Here is a 16,842-nt window from a genome sequence, read left to right as displayed (position 1 = left end):
AAAATGTTGTTACAATATTTTTTAATCCCTATACTACCCTTCTAATAACTATTCCTTTGTGAAAATTACTATTCATCTCCCTCGACCTTCCTTCAGGGTCATAGTACAAGGGGGGTAAAAAAAGAAAGGGTAAAAACACCCTATGGGGTCTATGACAAAGGGTAAAAAAACAGCTTAAAGACAAAGGGTAAAAAAAGAAAGGGTAAATTACAAAGACCCCCCTTCCGTCCAAAATTGTTGTTACAATATTTTTTAATCCCTATAATACCCTTCTAATAACTATTCCTTTGAGAAAATTACTATTCATCTCCCTCGACCTTCCTTCACGTTTCTCTCCCTCTCCCTCTCTTTCTCTCACCCGATCTCTGTTCTTTTGAGATTGCGATGAACGAGTGAGAGGTGAAGGGGAAGAGGATCGTTGCATTTCACCTGCCATTTTGGCATGTTGCATTTAATAACGGGTTCTTCCTCTGTAACCACTTGTTCTTGGTCCTTCAAGCCAAGCTGATTTTCAAGCTCTTCAAACCTTCAAAAGCGAATTAGTGGATCCTCTGGGAATCTTACGGAGCTGGAATGACACAGATGGAGGGATGGGGCCATATTGGATGTGGTGGACTCGAGGATGAATGGAGAGTATGACGAGTCAGAGGTGATGATGGTTCTCAAGTTGGGGATGATGTGTTCCCACTGTGTCCCCGCTATGCGTCCGACCATGAGACAGGTGGTCAGGTACTTCGAAGGGGAAATCAGTATGCCGGAGGACTTGAGTGAGCTTGGGGACTACAAAGCTGCAGGGAAGAACGAAGAGGGGTTTGATGATTTCATACATTCCTACCCGCCGCCGTGGTAAGATGAGCTCTTATTCTTTCACGGGAGCTGGAGACGTTGATGTGGAAGTTCCTGTATCGACGTCGATGCCTCTTATTTCTGGTAAAGGTTGTTTCAAGAGAGAGTGATCTCTTTTTCTCTTCTACCCAATTTATCTATGCTCTTTAATTTCTGTTGGGATTCCCCTGCGGCATTGCCTCGCTTTAATGTGTTTGAATGTAACTGAGTTACTTCTGGCTTGTACACTGCTCACCCCCTAATCAAGTGAACACACCAGAAGAAGAGAAGGAAAATGGAAGTGAACATCTCTGCATCTCAGACTCTCGAACCATCCTCCTCCATGGGAAGTCCTCCTCCTCGTTGTTTACTACCTTGACCCCAAGACTCTAGCCATGGCGTCATGTGTCTGCAAGTCGTGGTCCGTCTCCATGTCCTCAGACCACCTCTGGAAGCCCATATGCTTCACTCACTACCCCTCCCTCTCGACCCTCGGCCTCCTCGACACCGCCGTCTCGTATTACCGCCTATTCGCTCTAGGACAGAGCTCATGCAAGCGTCGTCTACGCAGCCCTTCAGTACCCCATATCTCCCTCGACCACCTTATCTTCACCGTGGACATCATCCACGGCGATTCAAACATTCTTACTCTTGCAAAATCCGACAGTGATCTCAACAACCGCTGGAACGGGGTATTTCGAATTGATATTGAGCTTCACGGCGACAACAGATCGATGATAGAGATGTCTGGAGAGGTGAGAGTCACATGGACGGTAGTACTAAAAGGTTGGAGAGGAGTTTTCTCCATGATGGATCGTAAGGGGAAAGGAAGGCTTGTTGCGGCAGGCAAGAGGTGGTTCTCGAAGGAGCTTCTGTCGCCGGGGTGTTGCTCGAACGCGGTATCAAGTGGTCTTGTGGCAGAGTTGGGACTGGAGTTCTCTTATGCGAGTGATGGTGATGAGAAGAGGAGGGTGGAGAAGGTGAATATGGGTATATTGACTGTGGTTAGCTGGGGATATTTGGGCATTGGTGATGGTATGAGATACTTGCAGCATTTTCTTCTGCCAGCTGTTGTGTGGGAGAGAAATGTGAAGGAAGGTTGGGAAAGATGAACAATATTTTTAAAGGAATAGTTAATTAAAAGGGTAGTATAGGGATAAAAAAACGGGTTTTTTTGGACGGAAGACTAACGGAAAGAGGTCTTTATCTCACGGTCATAGTATAGGGTCTTTGTCGCAAAACAAATCACAGGGTCTTTCTAATTTATCCAAAAAGAAGAAAAAATAAAAAGATGAAGCCCGCCTCAAGTTACCAAAAAGACATACATATGTCTTGCTTTGTGTTGCGCTCTCGGTATCTCCACTCTTGTCCGTCTCTCTCCGTTTCTTTCCCTTCCCTCTCTGCACTCGTCGCTTCCCATGTTAGCCTGTTGCACATACCACGGGAAGAAATGCAGAGCGGCTGCAGATGTATTGCTTCTCTTCTTCCTGATCTCAACCTTCTTTCTCGGTTCCAGCGCTTGCTCCGGCGGGAATTGCCAGGTTTGTTCTCTCTGCAGACATTATAAAACAAGAAAAAAGTATTACTACATTCTCTTTCCTTCCCAGTTTTCTCAACCTCAATAGAACTTCTGACTCTCAGCTTCTCGATTCGTGTTCCTTGCCCACCGACTGTGGGCCCGGTCTGTACTGCGGGAACTGTCCTGCAAGTGGGAAGACAGAGCCCACTTGCACCAGAGGCCAAGCCATCCAACCAACATCAATAGTGAGTTCTTCCTTTCTTCTTGATTTCTTTTCTTTTTTTCTACAACCCATATCTGTCTTTATGCTTTAAACACAAATTCTTAATTTCATGCGGCATCTGAGTTACTGTTTCTGTCTGTTCGTAGATTGCGGGGCTTCCTTTTAACAAGTACTCCTGGTTGGTGACCCATAACTCATTTTCCATCGTCGATGCACCGCCTCTGACTGGTATTCAGAGGATGACATCTTACAATCAAGAAGACTCTGTTACTAATCAATTGAGGGTATGCGTCAATAATTAGAATCCTTTTCACTAAAACTTCAATTCCCAGTGACTATTTCTTTATTTGTGACTAAATCAATCTTGAGATTCTGGGTCTTGTTTAGAACGGTGTGAGAGGGTTGATGTTGGACATGTACGACTTCAACAACGACATCTGGCTCTGTCATTCAATGCGTGGGCAATGCTACGACTTCACTGCTTTTGTAATCTACAGAATTGTTTAACCAATTTAATTGTACACAGTTGCTTGTGCCTGCCATCTTTAGTAAAATGATATGGCTATTGCGCGCTGATTGCATTTTCAGGAACCTGCAATCAACACCTTAAAGGAAGTGGAAACATTCCTGAGTGAAAACCCATTAGAGATTGTGACCATTATAATTGAGGACTATGTGCATACACCCAAGGGGTTGACAAAGCTTTTTACTGATGCTGGTTTACTCAATTATTGGTTTCCTGTCTCCAATATGCCAACAAAAGGTGAGGACTGGCCCACTGTGACTGACATGGTTGCTGAGAATCACCGGCTTCTGGTGTTCACTTCTGATGCATCCAAGGAAGCTAGTGAAGGAATTGCATACCAATGGAGATTCATGCTGGAAAATGAACGTAAGCACTGAGCACTAAAACCTTCCATGTATTTGAAACTTCAATGTTTCATCCTTTTAAATACAGTATGTAAATTTGTATTATAATGGGTTTCAGCTGGAGATCCTGGTATTGTACAAGGCTCATGCCCAAACAGAAAGGAATCACAGCCGCTAAATTCCAGAAGTGCATCTTTGTTTCTACAGAACTACTTCCCTACATTTCCAGTAGAATATGAAAGCTGCAAAGAGAATTCAGCTGCTCTTGTTGGGATGATTGGTACTTGTTACAAAGCTGCTGGAAATGTGATGCCTAACTTTCTGGCTGTTAACTTTTACATGGTATAACGACTTTTTTTGTTTTTTGTATATGGAAACCTATATACACAACCAGCATCCTAATGAGAAAATGGGTTATGCAGAGAAATGATGGAGAAGGCGTTTTTGATGCTCTTGACAGAATGAATGGCTTTACATTATGTGGGTGTACTACTGTCAGCGCATGCCAGGTTTATGTCTACTGCTTATCAATCTTATCTGAAGGCTTAGTATTTGATAACTCACTGCAATTGCTTAAGGATCCTACTTCCATAAGATAAAAATGAAGCATGTATCGGTATGACAGGAAGGAGAGTTACCTTAACCCTTGCCTGTAAGATGACTGAGTGCACAAGTTCTTGGTTAATTTTTTTTTATCAATAGTTCTTGGTTAATTTTTCCCTGAGTCAATATATGCATCTCTTTCTAATCTTTTTCAAACAACACTTGAATTAGGAAGTAGTTTGGTCAGGATCCACGGTCAATTGGATCCATGGCATATGGTGGAGAATGGCTTAGTCCAACCTCTCATGGTGAGTTGGTGACATGTATATTGTGGACAAAACTCTTTGTAAGACTCATTTTCCTGATGGAACTTTTGCAGGTTGGAGCACCAATGGGATCTTGCAAGGAAACTGCATCAACTAATAGAACTCCTACAACCAGAACTGGTGGTAGTTTCTCTGGATATGTTCAGTTGTCGGGTTCTACTTCACAAAACCATTTTTCAGATTGGTTCATTCTCAAACCATTCTGCCTTCCATTGATGGCATTTTTGTTACTTTAATTAATAGCACCGGGACATAACTAATATGTGTGTATGCTGCCTTGATTAGCCTAATTAGTCATTACCTAATTCTTGGAGTCCAAAAAGTTTCTGCACTGCTAGTGGGAGATAAAGACAAACTAGCTGGAGATATAGAATACAATTGAGGCAACAACACTCTTGAGTTCTCAGACCAAAATCTGGTAGTTAAGGTGTGCACTGTGCTTGGGGTTTGGGGATAGATTATTGACAAGAGAGATTGAAATACAGCACACAATGGTGCTTCGGGTATGTGCCACTTTAGGAATTTTCTTTTGGTTGTGCTTCAGCACTAGTTTTGGTTTCTGAGACGGATTATCAGGGAATCTTTTCTTGCTGTTGTATGAGAAATATCATAATTTTATGTGCACTTCTCATCGAGTTTTTTTCCATTCCTCTCCTTGGTAGAAGGAGGTTTTGATAATATACTTTGGTTTCTGGGTCTTCCCAATCTAAGTTGAATGTTTTATGTTCGTTTTGGTTATACTGGTTAGATGTTTCATTGTTTTGTATATGCATGAATTGTTTAGAAATCATGTTAATTCATTTATTATAGGACTGATTATTTACATGGAAAGCTTTGGATGTATACAACATATTGGAACATGGTCATGCACAATTGGAACAATCAAGAGGGGACTATACAGTGTATTTCTGATATGAAGAGTTGGCATTTGGCAATTGGTTAATCTTGAGAGAGATCCTCTCAGGTATCATTGCCAAATGACAAGGATTGAGTTCTATCTCTGATTTTTTATCACACTAATGGCAACATATGGAATTTTAAAAAGTGGAAGCAGATGATTGTTAATTACACTTGCTTTCATGCATTCAACTCTTCAAGGTTTACTTGTTAGATAGCTAAGCTGAAAGACACTAGGTTTCTAGTAAAGGATGATTATATTTTCCATTTTATCAGGTCATACATTAATTGGTGCAGCATATATACAAAGGATACTGTCTTAGTAATATAAATGTGGAAAAAGAGAAAGGAACCATGGAAGAAGACACCAAATTTCGCCATACTCCTGCATTAGTGGCAATTTCATAATTTTTGGATGATTAAAATTTTGGTCAATTTGAGTTTTTTAATTATTATTTATTTTGTTCGTATCCTAGGAATATGTTTAATAATCTTAAAGGGAAGTAGTTTAAACTTTAAAGAGTGATATTAGAGAATTTATAATTTTGAAAAGTTGAAGGTACAAGCTATTTACTTTTTCTTTTAACCTTTTTTAAAGACTCAAAACTTAATTGTTTTGCTTGCTTTTGGTGTTACCAGATAACTTATCCAGTTATCTACCACTGAGATCAATACCTTGTAAAATTTGATACGTTTTTAGAGAGTTACGACCATCTTACTGCTGGGGCATTAGTATGCTAAGGTATTTGAGTTTTTATAAAACTTCTAGTCTATCTTGGAGTTTCTTTTGGTTTGTTTAATTTTACCAGTCTATCGGGTCACTGTCAGTAAATATTCTCTTAGCCCCCCCTCTCTCTCTGTAGTTCCTCTTCTAAATGATCTATCTCTTTGTCATCTACTCTCTCTTCTCTTTCCTTCTAATTTCTCTGTCAATCCTTGGTGGACAGCAAGTTGCCTACTTGTCCATCCCTATTTGTCATCCTTGTTCACTGAAAGCTCCTTGTTTAAGTATTCAAAGGACATCCAGTTAAATAACTAAGCAAACTCAAACAACATCCATGCAGAATAACCTTTATGTGGGAGTCAAAATACACTAGGAGATAATCATGCAAGTGCTTCCCACCCCTTAAATGGCAATTTAGGGAAATCCAGTACAGAAGAAGAACAAAACTCTTCTTCCTTCCCTCCTCTTCTTCCTCTTGAGGAGGGTTATTCCTCCTGCATTCTGAACCTCATTTTTCAGGTAGTGGAACACTTTGCATCACACCACGTCTTAAAACATTGGCTTGTATCAGCTAGAAATTATGCTTCTGCGAACCATCAGTCAGCAACACTTCGTACATTAAATAGAATTATGTTTTAGAACCAACACTACTGCTAGAGAACCTATTACCAATTAAAATCTAGGGAGGAAACTATTATTCCTGCAGAACATGTAGGGCATTAGTTAACGTTGTACTGTCTGACTCCAAACTTAGTCAACCTTCTCTTTCTATTGAAAGTTAATAAAATCTGAACCATAGGAAGCAAAAAGGTAGAGAAGACGGGATTTAATGCTAATTTCTAAAATTCTGGAAAATTTATGAATATTCTAACAATGGATATGACACTAAACACGGTGGGAAGGCAGAACAGGATCATGTAACCATTCACATATGGTTGGGAACTTGGGACGAGGCTTTCTCGAGTTTAGTTGACTTGAATATGGAAAACTAAGAGTTCTAAATAGTCCTTGATGGAAACAATTCATGTTCTCCATCTACTGAAGCTGATTCTATGTTCTAAAACCGAGGAAATCTTATTAAAATTCCAAATATGTGGTCTTGTAGCCCCCCCCCCCTCCTGGTTAATTGTAGGCCTCTCGCTTCATTCTAAAATCGGGACAACTTCTTTAGTTGTTTATGCAGTTATCCCACTGATTATTGTGTACTCTCAAATTTTCACCTCCATACCCTTGCCTTTTGTGGGCTTTGGTATTAACTTGATATCATGATGAAAACTATCATATAACAAGTGCAGTTGAGAGTTGTAAATAGGGTCGACTATACCACAGATATATGTCGGATTCCCAGACATCCGACATACAAGAATACAAGTAGCAGTAGCCCAGGGGGAAATGATCAACTAGATTGAGATCTCCCGACTAGCCCAAATTGGCCAACCGGTCAGCAGGTTGGTTCAACGTGAGTAAAACTGGTTGGTATGGATCCTTCTTCAACTAGCCTCTGGCACTCCTCATTGTTCCCATGTGTTCTCCATGGTATCTGAGAATGACTTGACTATTCAGGCAATCCATAACTATCTTTGAATTCCCCTCTATCCACACGGTTGCCATCCACACAGTAGAGGTACCGATTTTTCTTGCAACAGCTTCCAGAATTTTGCCATTATGGCCCCTACAAGGCAACCCTTTTTTATAATAAAATAAAAGATATGAAAAACCAGTGGGTGTACCTTGGGCGGGCTTGGGTAAGGATTTTGTTAAAATTTGAATGGGCCCAGTTAAGAAACCCAGGCCCGATCCAAGCCTTATTCCAAATATATGGGTTCGGTTAAATGCCATATCTATTGTTAAAATTATGGTAGTTTGACCAATCAAAACTACTCCCGTTAATTTTGATGAATATGCCTTAAGAGGCCATTTGATAACAGCTGAAGTGGTTGAAATGACTTATTGCTTGTTTTCTAGTAGATAAAATAATTAAATTAGCAAAATATTGAAGGGCATAGTACAACACCCAACTTCAACCACAACCATTAAGAAACCCGCCAACATCCTTAAAAACTTATTCGCTAAAAGACAAAACAATAAGCTTTTCAGTTCAAGCCATTACAGCTGTTAGGCCCCTTAACACAAGGCGTCAAGCGTTGGACTACCATACTAGAGATACCAGTTTTCAGCAATTATAGCTCAATGCCAGCAGTCAACCGTATTTTGTGCTTCCAATTCCATACCTTGAAACGACCATGTGTAGCACCAGACGTCACTTTGATTACCGTTTAAGGAGTTGAGAGTCCTTTCATTCATGTCGCCGTTTGCCCAAGGAGAGTTTCCGAGTAAGATGGTTACACTTGTACTAACCGGTTGGCTATTCCACCACTAACAATTACAAATCAAATGGCTGAGCATGTATCAAGAACCAAACACACAGGTGGTCAAACCCTTTATTTTCTCATTTCTCCCTTGAAACTTGAAAGATCAATCATATAACGCACACTCTAAAATGTTCTTCATTGAGTTGTGTTCGTATACTAATTTTGTTTTGGGCCTTCTGTTGACTGTTGGTGCCTGGTCCGCAAAGCTCGTATACTGCTGCCCACTTTTTATAGAAGGGCAACAATTAGCGACAACCTAACCAGGCAACCATGTTAATCAACCATGGGCTTTAAAATGTTCATCATATTTTTTGTTGCCTAATATTCATTTGGGTTTCGACGCTAATGATTGACTGAACATGTAATGTTTTCATATTACATAACTGAATAAGAGCATTCCAAACAAACTAACATTCAAAAGAAAAAACCTACAAGGTTTTCTGAGGTTGACATGGAACATTTCTTCACCAATGTCATGTGGGTTCCAACGATGTGTATATATGGTTGTCATATGATCTACATACCATATTATAGATCATAATCATAGTAGCACCCTGGGCTCAAAAGAAAGTAATAAGCATATACCTGTTTAGTGTCATATCCATTGTTAGAATATTCATAAATTTTCCAGAATTTTAGAAAATTAGCATTAAATCCCGTCTTCTCTACCTTTTTGCTTCCTATGGTTCAGATTTTATTAACTTTCAATAGAAAGAGAAGGTTGACTAAGTTTGGAGTCAGACAGTACAACGTTAACCAATGCCCTACATGTTCTGCAGGAATAATAGTTTCCTCCCTAGATTTTAATTGGTAATAGGTTCTCTAGCAGTAGTGTTGGTTCTAAAACATAATTCTATTTAATGTAGGAAGTGTTGCTGACTGATGGTTCGCAGAAGCATAATTTCTAGCTGATACAAGCCAATGTTTTAAGACGTGGTGTGATGCAAAGTGTTCCACTACCTGAAAAATGATGTGTATATATGGTTGTCATATGATCTACATACCATATTATAGATCATAATCATAGTAGCACCCTGGGCTCAAAAGAAAGTAATAAGCATATACCTATGCTAAAAAGAAGATGCACAAGTTCAGTGGGAAACAAACACCACAAATATCGAGTTCAAACAGCACAAGAATGTACTAGTCATATACACTTTAATCCAAGACGTGTGAAAATCAGATGATGAGTTTATGATGACCTACGTGGATATAACGTTGTCCCTTCCACAATCCCAATGGATGGGAATGAAGAACTGCACTCTCATTTCTATATCCCCTGCATAAAAGTTTCCCCCATTGCTTTTACATCACAAATTCAAGGAGACAGGCAAAAACCATGGAGCTTCATCGATGCCTAAAGCTATATTGTTTTTGAGAAGTCCTAAAAGTATAAATTTTACATTGAAACTTAACAGATGATTTTTCTAAAAGGACTTGATGAAAACAATCAAGGGAAGGGCAAATTTCTTAAACTACCCTTACTATTTAGCTAATTTCTTCTTCTTCTTAGTTTTGTTCTCTGTTTCCTGGTTTAAAACAGTGGTTATGCCCCATTTTTCTCCTCTTCCTTTTTGTATCTTTTCTCCAAGTTCTTTGAATCATTTTATTGGACTAAAACAGGGGCTCCGCCCCCTTCTTTTGTTCTTAAATTTCCTGCATGTTTTCAGCTTTTTTTTCTCATTATTGGTGTCTGAAACAGGGACAGAACGGGGGCTCCGCCCCTTCTTTTATTTATTTATTTATTTTTGACAAATAACATCAATTCCATTAAAATAATGAATAGATACAAGATCCCCTTAGAGGCGTGAGGAGCAGCCTCTCCAAACCACAAATACACAAACTACAACAGAGAAAACATGAATGTTGAAATTAAAACAATAGTTACAATTGTGCCCAGAACAATGTTTCCCTATTTATCCCTTGTTTTGCCAAGACATTAGCAAAAGCATTAGCTGATCTCCCAACCCATTGTACTGTTATAGACATATTTCTTGTCAGCCATTTGAATTTTTTTAACTCATTTTTGTAGCCCCAAGTGACATCCTCCGGATTATTTAACCAGTCCACCACTGTCTTAGAGTCTGCTTCAATCAGAAGCTGCTCCATGCCCACTTCTTTTGAAAGAAGTATTCCTTGTATTGCAGCTAGCAGTTCTGCCCGGATAGAGTTCCCAACTCCTAAAGGACCAGAGTAGATTAAGACAACCTCTCCAGCCTCATTCCTCGGTACACTTCCCATCCCAGAGGGACCCGAGTTACCCTAGCTACTCCCATCAAAATTCAGCTTCAAAGAACCAAGAGGAGGGGGGATCCAGCTAGTCACTGTCCTTCCCTTGTAGGAGGAACAGCTTGCTACCAACTTCTTTTATTTTAGTATTTTTTCACCAGATTTTCTGGGTCTAGAACAGGGGCTCCGCCCCCTTCGTTTGTTCTTAATTTCTTACATTTTTTCAACTTTTTTTTGTTCTCATCATTGGTTTCTGAAACAGGGGCTCCGCCCATTCTTTTCTTCTTCATATTTCTTCTTTTATTTTAATATTTTTTTCACCAGCTTTTCTGGGTCTAAAACAGGGGCTCCGCCCCCTACTTTTCTTTTTCATTTTCTTCTTTTATTTTAGTATTTGTTCCCTATTATTGTTGATCTAAAATAAGGGCTCCACCCCCTATAGTTCTTTCAAATTCTAACATCTAACTTGTAAGTTGCAAGTCTAATATATTGTTTTGCCTACTTGAAGCAACACTGCAAGAAATACAAGCACAAATGTAAGTGCAGAATACATAAAACCAAAACAACTAGTTCAAAAGAGGTAGAAATCCATTGGCAAGCCTTATTTTTAAATTCCATCGCCTAGGCGAGGGCTAGGCGCCTGGGCGCCCCATGGTCGCGCCTAGCCTTGCCTTGGTGCCTTGAAAATTATGGCCCTCACAGCATCATTCCAGGCTCACATACACCCTATAGTAACTTGCAAAGAGGGAAAACCCAATTCATGCCACGGCGAGTTGCAGCGGTGATGATGATACAAGGGAAGGGGAAGGGAGAGAGAGAGAGAGAGAGAGAGTTACAAAGGGGAGAGTAAGTGAGAGATCGAAGAGGAGAGGGGGTTGCCGCCACTGGTTCACTGCAGCATAAAGCAGAGAAGATAAACAGAGATTTCTTGGGGGCACAAAATACATGGTAATCTGCTCTCCTCCCTCAGATTTGCTGCATGCTATCAGATAAGAAAAAAGGAGCATTGAGGAAGCTGCAACCATGTCTCCTGTTGCAAATGTGGATTTCCCAACACATTCTTTGTGTTTTGAACATGAACGTCAATGGGAAACAGAAGATCATTTTTGCTTTGGCTTCGATCAAGGGCATTGATCATCGTTTCGCCAATGTCACAAGATACGTGATTTACTATGTAGAAGCAAGGAACTCTTCTTGGGCTCAAAGATTCTAACCAAAGCTAGCTTGGGTGCATCCTTGAGGAGAGACAAAGGAGTCATGGTCCAACCCATGAGTTCGAACCTACTCGCCCCACCCACAAGGCAAATGGCAATTCTCGACCGCTTCAACTCTTTCTTCTTCGCCAGCAAATGATTCATTAACCTCTCTGTCTCTTTCCCTGTTTCAAAGTTTTTCTCCTCACTTCCCTAATTTCAGAGAGAACTATAGTCTTATTACGGTTTCTCTCAAGGGAACAGGATTGCCTAAACAGGAACAATCTGAAACTTCAGACCTGGGCAGATGTGGATAAATCCTTTGGGTGGAGGCGAAGGATTTCCAATTGAAGATGTGTTTTAGGGACCATCTTCCAGCAGCGAAAAAACAGATTAATAAACCTAAAGAGCTTTGGGACTTCAGATTTGTCAATTAGCTAAACAGTAGGGATAGTTTAAGAAAGTTGCCCTCCAGAGAACCTCAATATAACCAAAGACAAACAAACTTTAGATCTTCAACCATAACCTAGCAAGGATTTTCCTATTCTGCCATTAAATTGCAAATCTGTCAAGCAGTTAGCTGTTAACTATATATGGACCATCTGTTGGAATAACAATACGAATATACGATACATCTGCATAAAAAGGCACTTCCTCATCATTGTTAATATCATCTAAGCCTAGTCCCAAGCATATGAGGTCGTCTGAGACCTGAGGACAATTCTATATAGCATTTCCTTTTTATCTCCCAGCTTATTTGTGTTTTATTTGACATAAATGAACAGCTAAAGTACAAGATGAATACCATTTTTGGAACCGGATTTTAATTAGTAGCAAAGGAAACAACATTATATCCACAGACATGTCCCCAAGTCCGTGTTTTCTTATCCAAACCAGATTCTTAATACATGTTGTATTCTGAGTTCTAACTTCTTTGTCAGTGATAATGTAACAATCAGCAGCACCAAAAATTAACTCCTCTAGAAGGTAGAAGCTATACATTACCAACTTACAGTATCAGTTTCATATGCATTAATACTCTGTATTCAAGAGTTATTGGGATATCTTGAAATAACAGAACATAGGCAGTGAGCTATGAAGAACAACATAAAACTCACACCGGATTTGCTGAATGCACCCAACTGCCACACAGATTATGATCACCAATATTGCAGTCTACCTAGTCCTAGACTGCAAGTTGCTATTCACATAGTAACCTCCTAAATCTAAAAGATAATTTTCTTCAAAACCAACAGATATGATTTGTTTCTGTTCTAGTAGCCCACCCCCATATATTTTCTATCTTTTCTTTTATTGCTTCGTTTTATTCTCATAAACATGTTGGTTTTCCATGTTTTGATATGAGATTTATACTTCATTTATTTCAAGGGGAATATGGTAATTATTAGTTAAAGATAATTGTTGATTACAGATTACTATGGCACCTAGATAAAATACCGTAAAGATCTCTAACTAAAAACAACAACTAAATATGTTAAATCTCTTAGAAGCCTAAGCCACTACCGGAAATTGTGAACCCAATCAATTTAAACAACTAAAAAAATGTAAGATCGGATGACAAACTAGCAAGACAACAAACAAATGAAAGAGTAGAATCGTAGGAACTAAAATGTAAACCCCGGTATGAAACTTATAATGGAAAACAAATGCAGTTACTATTTAAATCCGGGGGCCTAATTTCATCATTCAGCAGGGAAAAATCGTAAAGATGTCTAACAAAAAAACCAACACACTCAGCATAGGAAATATTAAGGTGTGTCCAGATCTCCCGAAAACAATAACCGACTTTGGTATCCTTTCTTCCAATTATAACTAAAAAATTATACATAAAACAAAAACAGAAAAAGAGAAACACCTCTCCATTTCGAACTTTTTCTCCTCCTTTCAACGGTAAGATTTCTGGAAGCGAGCACGGGCACCCCGTCCACCAAACTTTTTAGGCTCGCAGCGTCTTGGATCGGCCACGAGCAGGGTCCTGTCGTACCGGACGAGTATGTCCTTGATCTCTTTCTTCGATTGTTCATCGACATACTTCTGATAGTAAGCCACAAGCGCTTTAGCAATGCTTTGACGGATGGCATATATCTGTGAAGTATGACCTCCTCCACGAACCCTAATCCTCATGTCAACCCCCGAAAATCGATGACGACCCAAAAGGAGGATTGGCTCATAAGCCTTGTAACGGAGAATCTCCGGCTCAACAAGTTCGATCGGGCAGCCATTGATCTTGATGAGGCCTCTACCCCGCTTGCAGTAGGTCACTGCAACAGCGGTCTTCTTGCGCCCAAAGCACTGAACCGATTCCACAGCCGCCATTCCTTCCTCTTGCTCTCAAAACCCAAAACCACCTGCAAACGGTAATCAAGCGGGAAAGAGTAAGCAGAGACAGAGAAGGAACTACAATATACCGCGATTGTTTCCTTTTATATGTGATAGCGTAGGGTTTGACTCGAGAACTGAAAAGCCCCGACTTTAGTTACAATTACAAATATGACATCGTACCTTTGCACTCATGTCATAAATAACATCATCAAATGGTGTTCCGTGGATCATGGAATGCATATTAAGAGTGTCGTATCAAATTATGAAATGCAAGTTCTGATAAATGATGCTCCGGGTAGAACATTTCATCCTGAAAGGGGAATCACCCCTTTATTTATTTTTGTTTGTCTTAAGCTCTCTCATCATACCTATATTACCTTATTTTGCATAAAACAATCTCTGAAGAAACAAGGAGTGTTAAAAAGTCTTCTGGTGAGCAAGTAAATTTCTCAAAATCTAAGGTATTTTTCAGTAAAAATCTACACCCAAAAAGATTATGGCTAGAAGACTAAAAATCAAAAAGGTGGACCACCCTTGAATATATCTAGGTTTACCCACAGAAGTTGGAAGATCAAAGAAAGAGCTTTTCAACCAATTGATAAGGAGGATTCAATCCAAAACATCCAAATGACATGAGCTGCTCCTGCCAAATGGAGGTAAATAGGTTCTTCTAAAATATGTTGTTGCAACCATACCAAATTACACCATGTCTTGTTTTCTGATTCTAAAATCCAATTGTGATGATATGGCAAAAGCCCAAAGGAAATTTTGGTGGGGGTCCCAAGAAAAGAAGAAAATCAATTGGGTTAACTGGGGTATTATAAGCAAGGCCCTCATGGCAAAACAGGCATGGAGACTGCATAGAAGAGAAAAATCTGTGGTGTAAAGTGATACAAGCTAGATACTTAAAAAGAAAAAACTTCCTAAATGACAATTTACCACACAGAGGTTGGGGATGGCAAAGTCTCCTAGCTGGTAAGGAAATCTTAGAAAAAAGGGGGCTTTTGGGGAAGTTAATTCAGGAGAAAAGTTTAAAATATGGGATGACCCTTGGCTAAAGGACTTGCCAGACTTCAGACTAATGGGCCCAAAACCTGGAAACAATGGCCCTATCTGGGTCAAGGATCTAATAGACCAGGAGAGAAGATGTTGGAACTTAGTCACTCTAAGGGAATGCTTCACAAAAGAAATGGAAAACCAAATTAAAAAAAAAATCCCCTTAGCCTCGGGTAATTGGGAAGACAGATCAGCCTAGAAGGGAAGCTCATCTGCGACTTTTACTGTAAAATCAACATATTTTCTAGCAAGCTGGGAAAGGTCAGAATCCCCGTCTATAGAGCAAGCATCTCCTAGAGTCAATTTCCAAAACATAGAAAATTGGAAGGATTAATGGAAATTAAAAATAGATCCCAAGATTAAACATTTCATCTGGACATGTTTGTGGAATGCAATAGTTGTCAAAAGTAATTTAGCCAAAAGGAACCTGATTCAATCCATAATCTGTCCAATATGTGCAAAGGGGTCAGAATCAATAATGCATGCTCTTTTCAAATGTAACCATGCTAAGGTTATCTGGTTTGGCTATCTGTTTGGGTATAATTCGGATATGGCTCCAAACGAATTTAATAGATGGTTCTCATGTTAGATAGGAAACTGCAATAAGCCGAAGGATAGGAAAGAAGAGCTCCTAAACTACTCAGCCTTAGTGCTATGGACAATTTGGTAAAACAAGAATAAATTTATTTTTGACAATGAAGTGCCTAACCCGAATATATCTCTTCTATCTCTAAATAGGGCTTGGAAGGAGAGGATGAAGACTTCGCTGAAAAAATGGCCAGGTACTTTGCAAGTGCCTAAAGAAGAAATGTCAATTTTTTTATGGCAACCCTGAGAGCCAAATGTTTTGAAATTCAATGTGGATGGCAACTTTTTAAGTGAGGGCAAGGCAGGTTTTGGAGTGGTTTCTAGAAACCATTTTTGATGCTGTGAAGCCATTAATTTTGGCCCTTCGTCAGCTGCTACATCTCTCCAAGTAGAATCTTACGCTTGTCTCCAAGGTGTTAAGTTAACAAAGGTAATCAATAGGGGCCCTTTTGTGGTTGAAAGCGACAACAAAACTCTAGTGCAAGCTTTGGTTTCTAAGAATCTTACTGGAGCTTTTGATGCGTTTGTTATTTGTAAAGATATTCTTTTGTTTTCTCTAGGAGGGAGAGCAATTTGCTAGCTCACAATCTTGCAAAAAAAGGACTTATACTGAAGTGATTCCCCTTTGGCTAGCAAATTGGGTGGACTCTCCACCTTCTTTGTAATCTCCTTTGTTTTAAAACTATTGTCTCCTTACCAAAAAAAATCATCAAATATCTCTTCTACCGTCCATTTCCACTAACCCAATCCACACTTCCATAGATAAGGCCCGAGCAACAAGAAGGTGAACCAATGGTGATATCACAATTATGTCCTAACCCGATCAATATCCGAATCGAGTTTAGTATCGAACCGAATCATGCAATATTTGAATTTGAATCCAATTACAAATTATGATATCTGCATTTGATTCGATATTTGCTTATTGAAAAATAATATTCAAATTCAAATTTTATTAAATATTAGAATCTTTGACTTGATTCCAATTTGACTAATTAATTATTTTAGGTAATTAATAGATACATAAAATATATTTTTATTTATATAAATTATCTATATAATTTAATTATTATATATAAATTATATAAAACATTTTAATATTTTATATATTATATATAAAAATTAAGTAATCGG

General features: G+C 39.1%; 3 protein-coding genes across 6 annotated transcripts; 2 read left to right on the top strand and 1 right to left on the bottom strand.

The window, feature by feature from the left end:
- The first annotated feature begins 1,220 nt into the window (after positions 1 to 1,220).
- On the top strand, positions 1,221 to 1,937 carry LOC104601902 (uncharacterized). Its single transcript, XM_010265405.1, has one exon. It carries the CDS (start codon positions 1,221 to 1,223, stop codon positions 1,935 to 1,937), a length of 717 nt encoding a protein of 238 aa, XP_010263707.1.
- A 170-nt stretch (positions 1,938 to 2,107) lies between these two features.
- Positions 2,108 to 5,033, top strand: LOC104601737 (PI-PLC X domain-containing protein At5g67130-like). 4 transcript variants are annotated; one of them, XR_735948.2, is made up of 9 exons: positions 2,108 to 2,366; positions 2,467 to 2,589; positions 2,714 to 2,851; positions 2,955 to 3,053; positions 3,156 to 3,459; positions 3,556 to 3,779; positions 3,860 to 4,089; positions 4,212 to 4,288; positions 4,360 to 5,033. XR_735948.2 is itself a non-coding variant. In XM_010265184.2 (9 exons), the coding sequence occupies exons 1-8, from the start codon at positions 2,244 to 2,246 to the stop codon at positions 4,272 to 4,274; spliced, it is 1,161 nt and encodes a 386-aa protein (XP_010263486.1). In that variant the 5' UTR covers positions 2,108 to 2,243; the 3' UTR covers positions 4,275 to 4,288; positions 4,360 to 4,498. The 4 variants fall into 4 exon arrangements, 3 of the variants coding, with proteins under 3 accessions (XP_010263486.1, XP_088750198.1, XP_010263485.1); XM_010265184.2 differs by having other exon boundaries at positions 3,860 to 3,946; positions 4,360 to 4,498; XM_088894072.1 differs by having other exon boundaries at positions 3,860 to 3,946; positions 4,212 to 4,417.
- An 8,361-nt stretch (positions 5,034 to 13,394) lies between these two features.
- Positions 13,395 to 14,150, bottom strand: LOC104601738 (small ribosomal subunit protein uS9-like). Its single transcript, XM_010265185.3, has one exon. It carries the CDS (start codon positions 14,056 to 14,058, stop codon positions 13,627 to 13,629), a length of 432 nt encoding a protein of 143 aa, XP_010263487.1. The 5' UTR covers positions 14,059 to 14,150; the 3' UTR covers positions 13,395 to 13,626.
- Positions 14,151 to 16,842: the final 2,692 nt, after the last annotated feature.

The sequence above is a fragment of the Nelumbo nucifera genome, chromosome 1 (genome assembly GCF_055504915.1).
Source record: "Nelumbo nucifera cultivar China Antique chromosome 1, China Antique-T2T, whole genome shotgun sequence".
NCBI lineage: Eukaryota > Viridiplantae > Streptophyta > Magnoliopsida > Proteales > Nelumbonaceae > Nelumbo > Nelumbo nucifera.
This window is presented reverse-complemented; position numbering and strand designations above follow the sequence as displayed.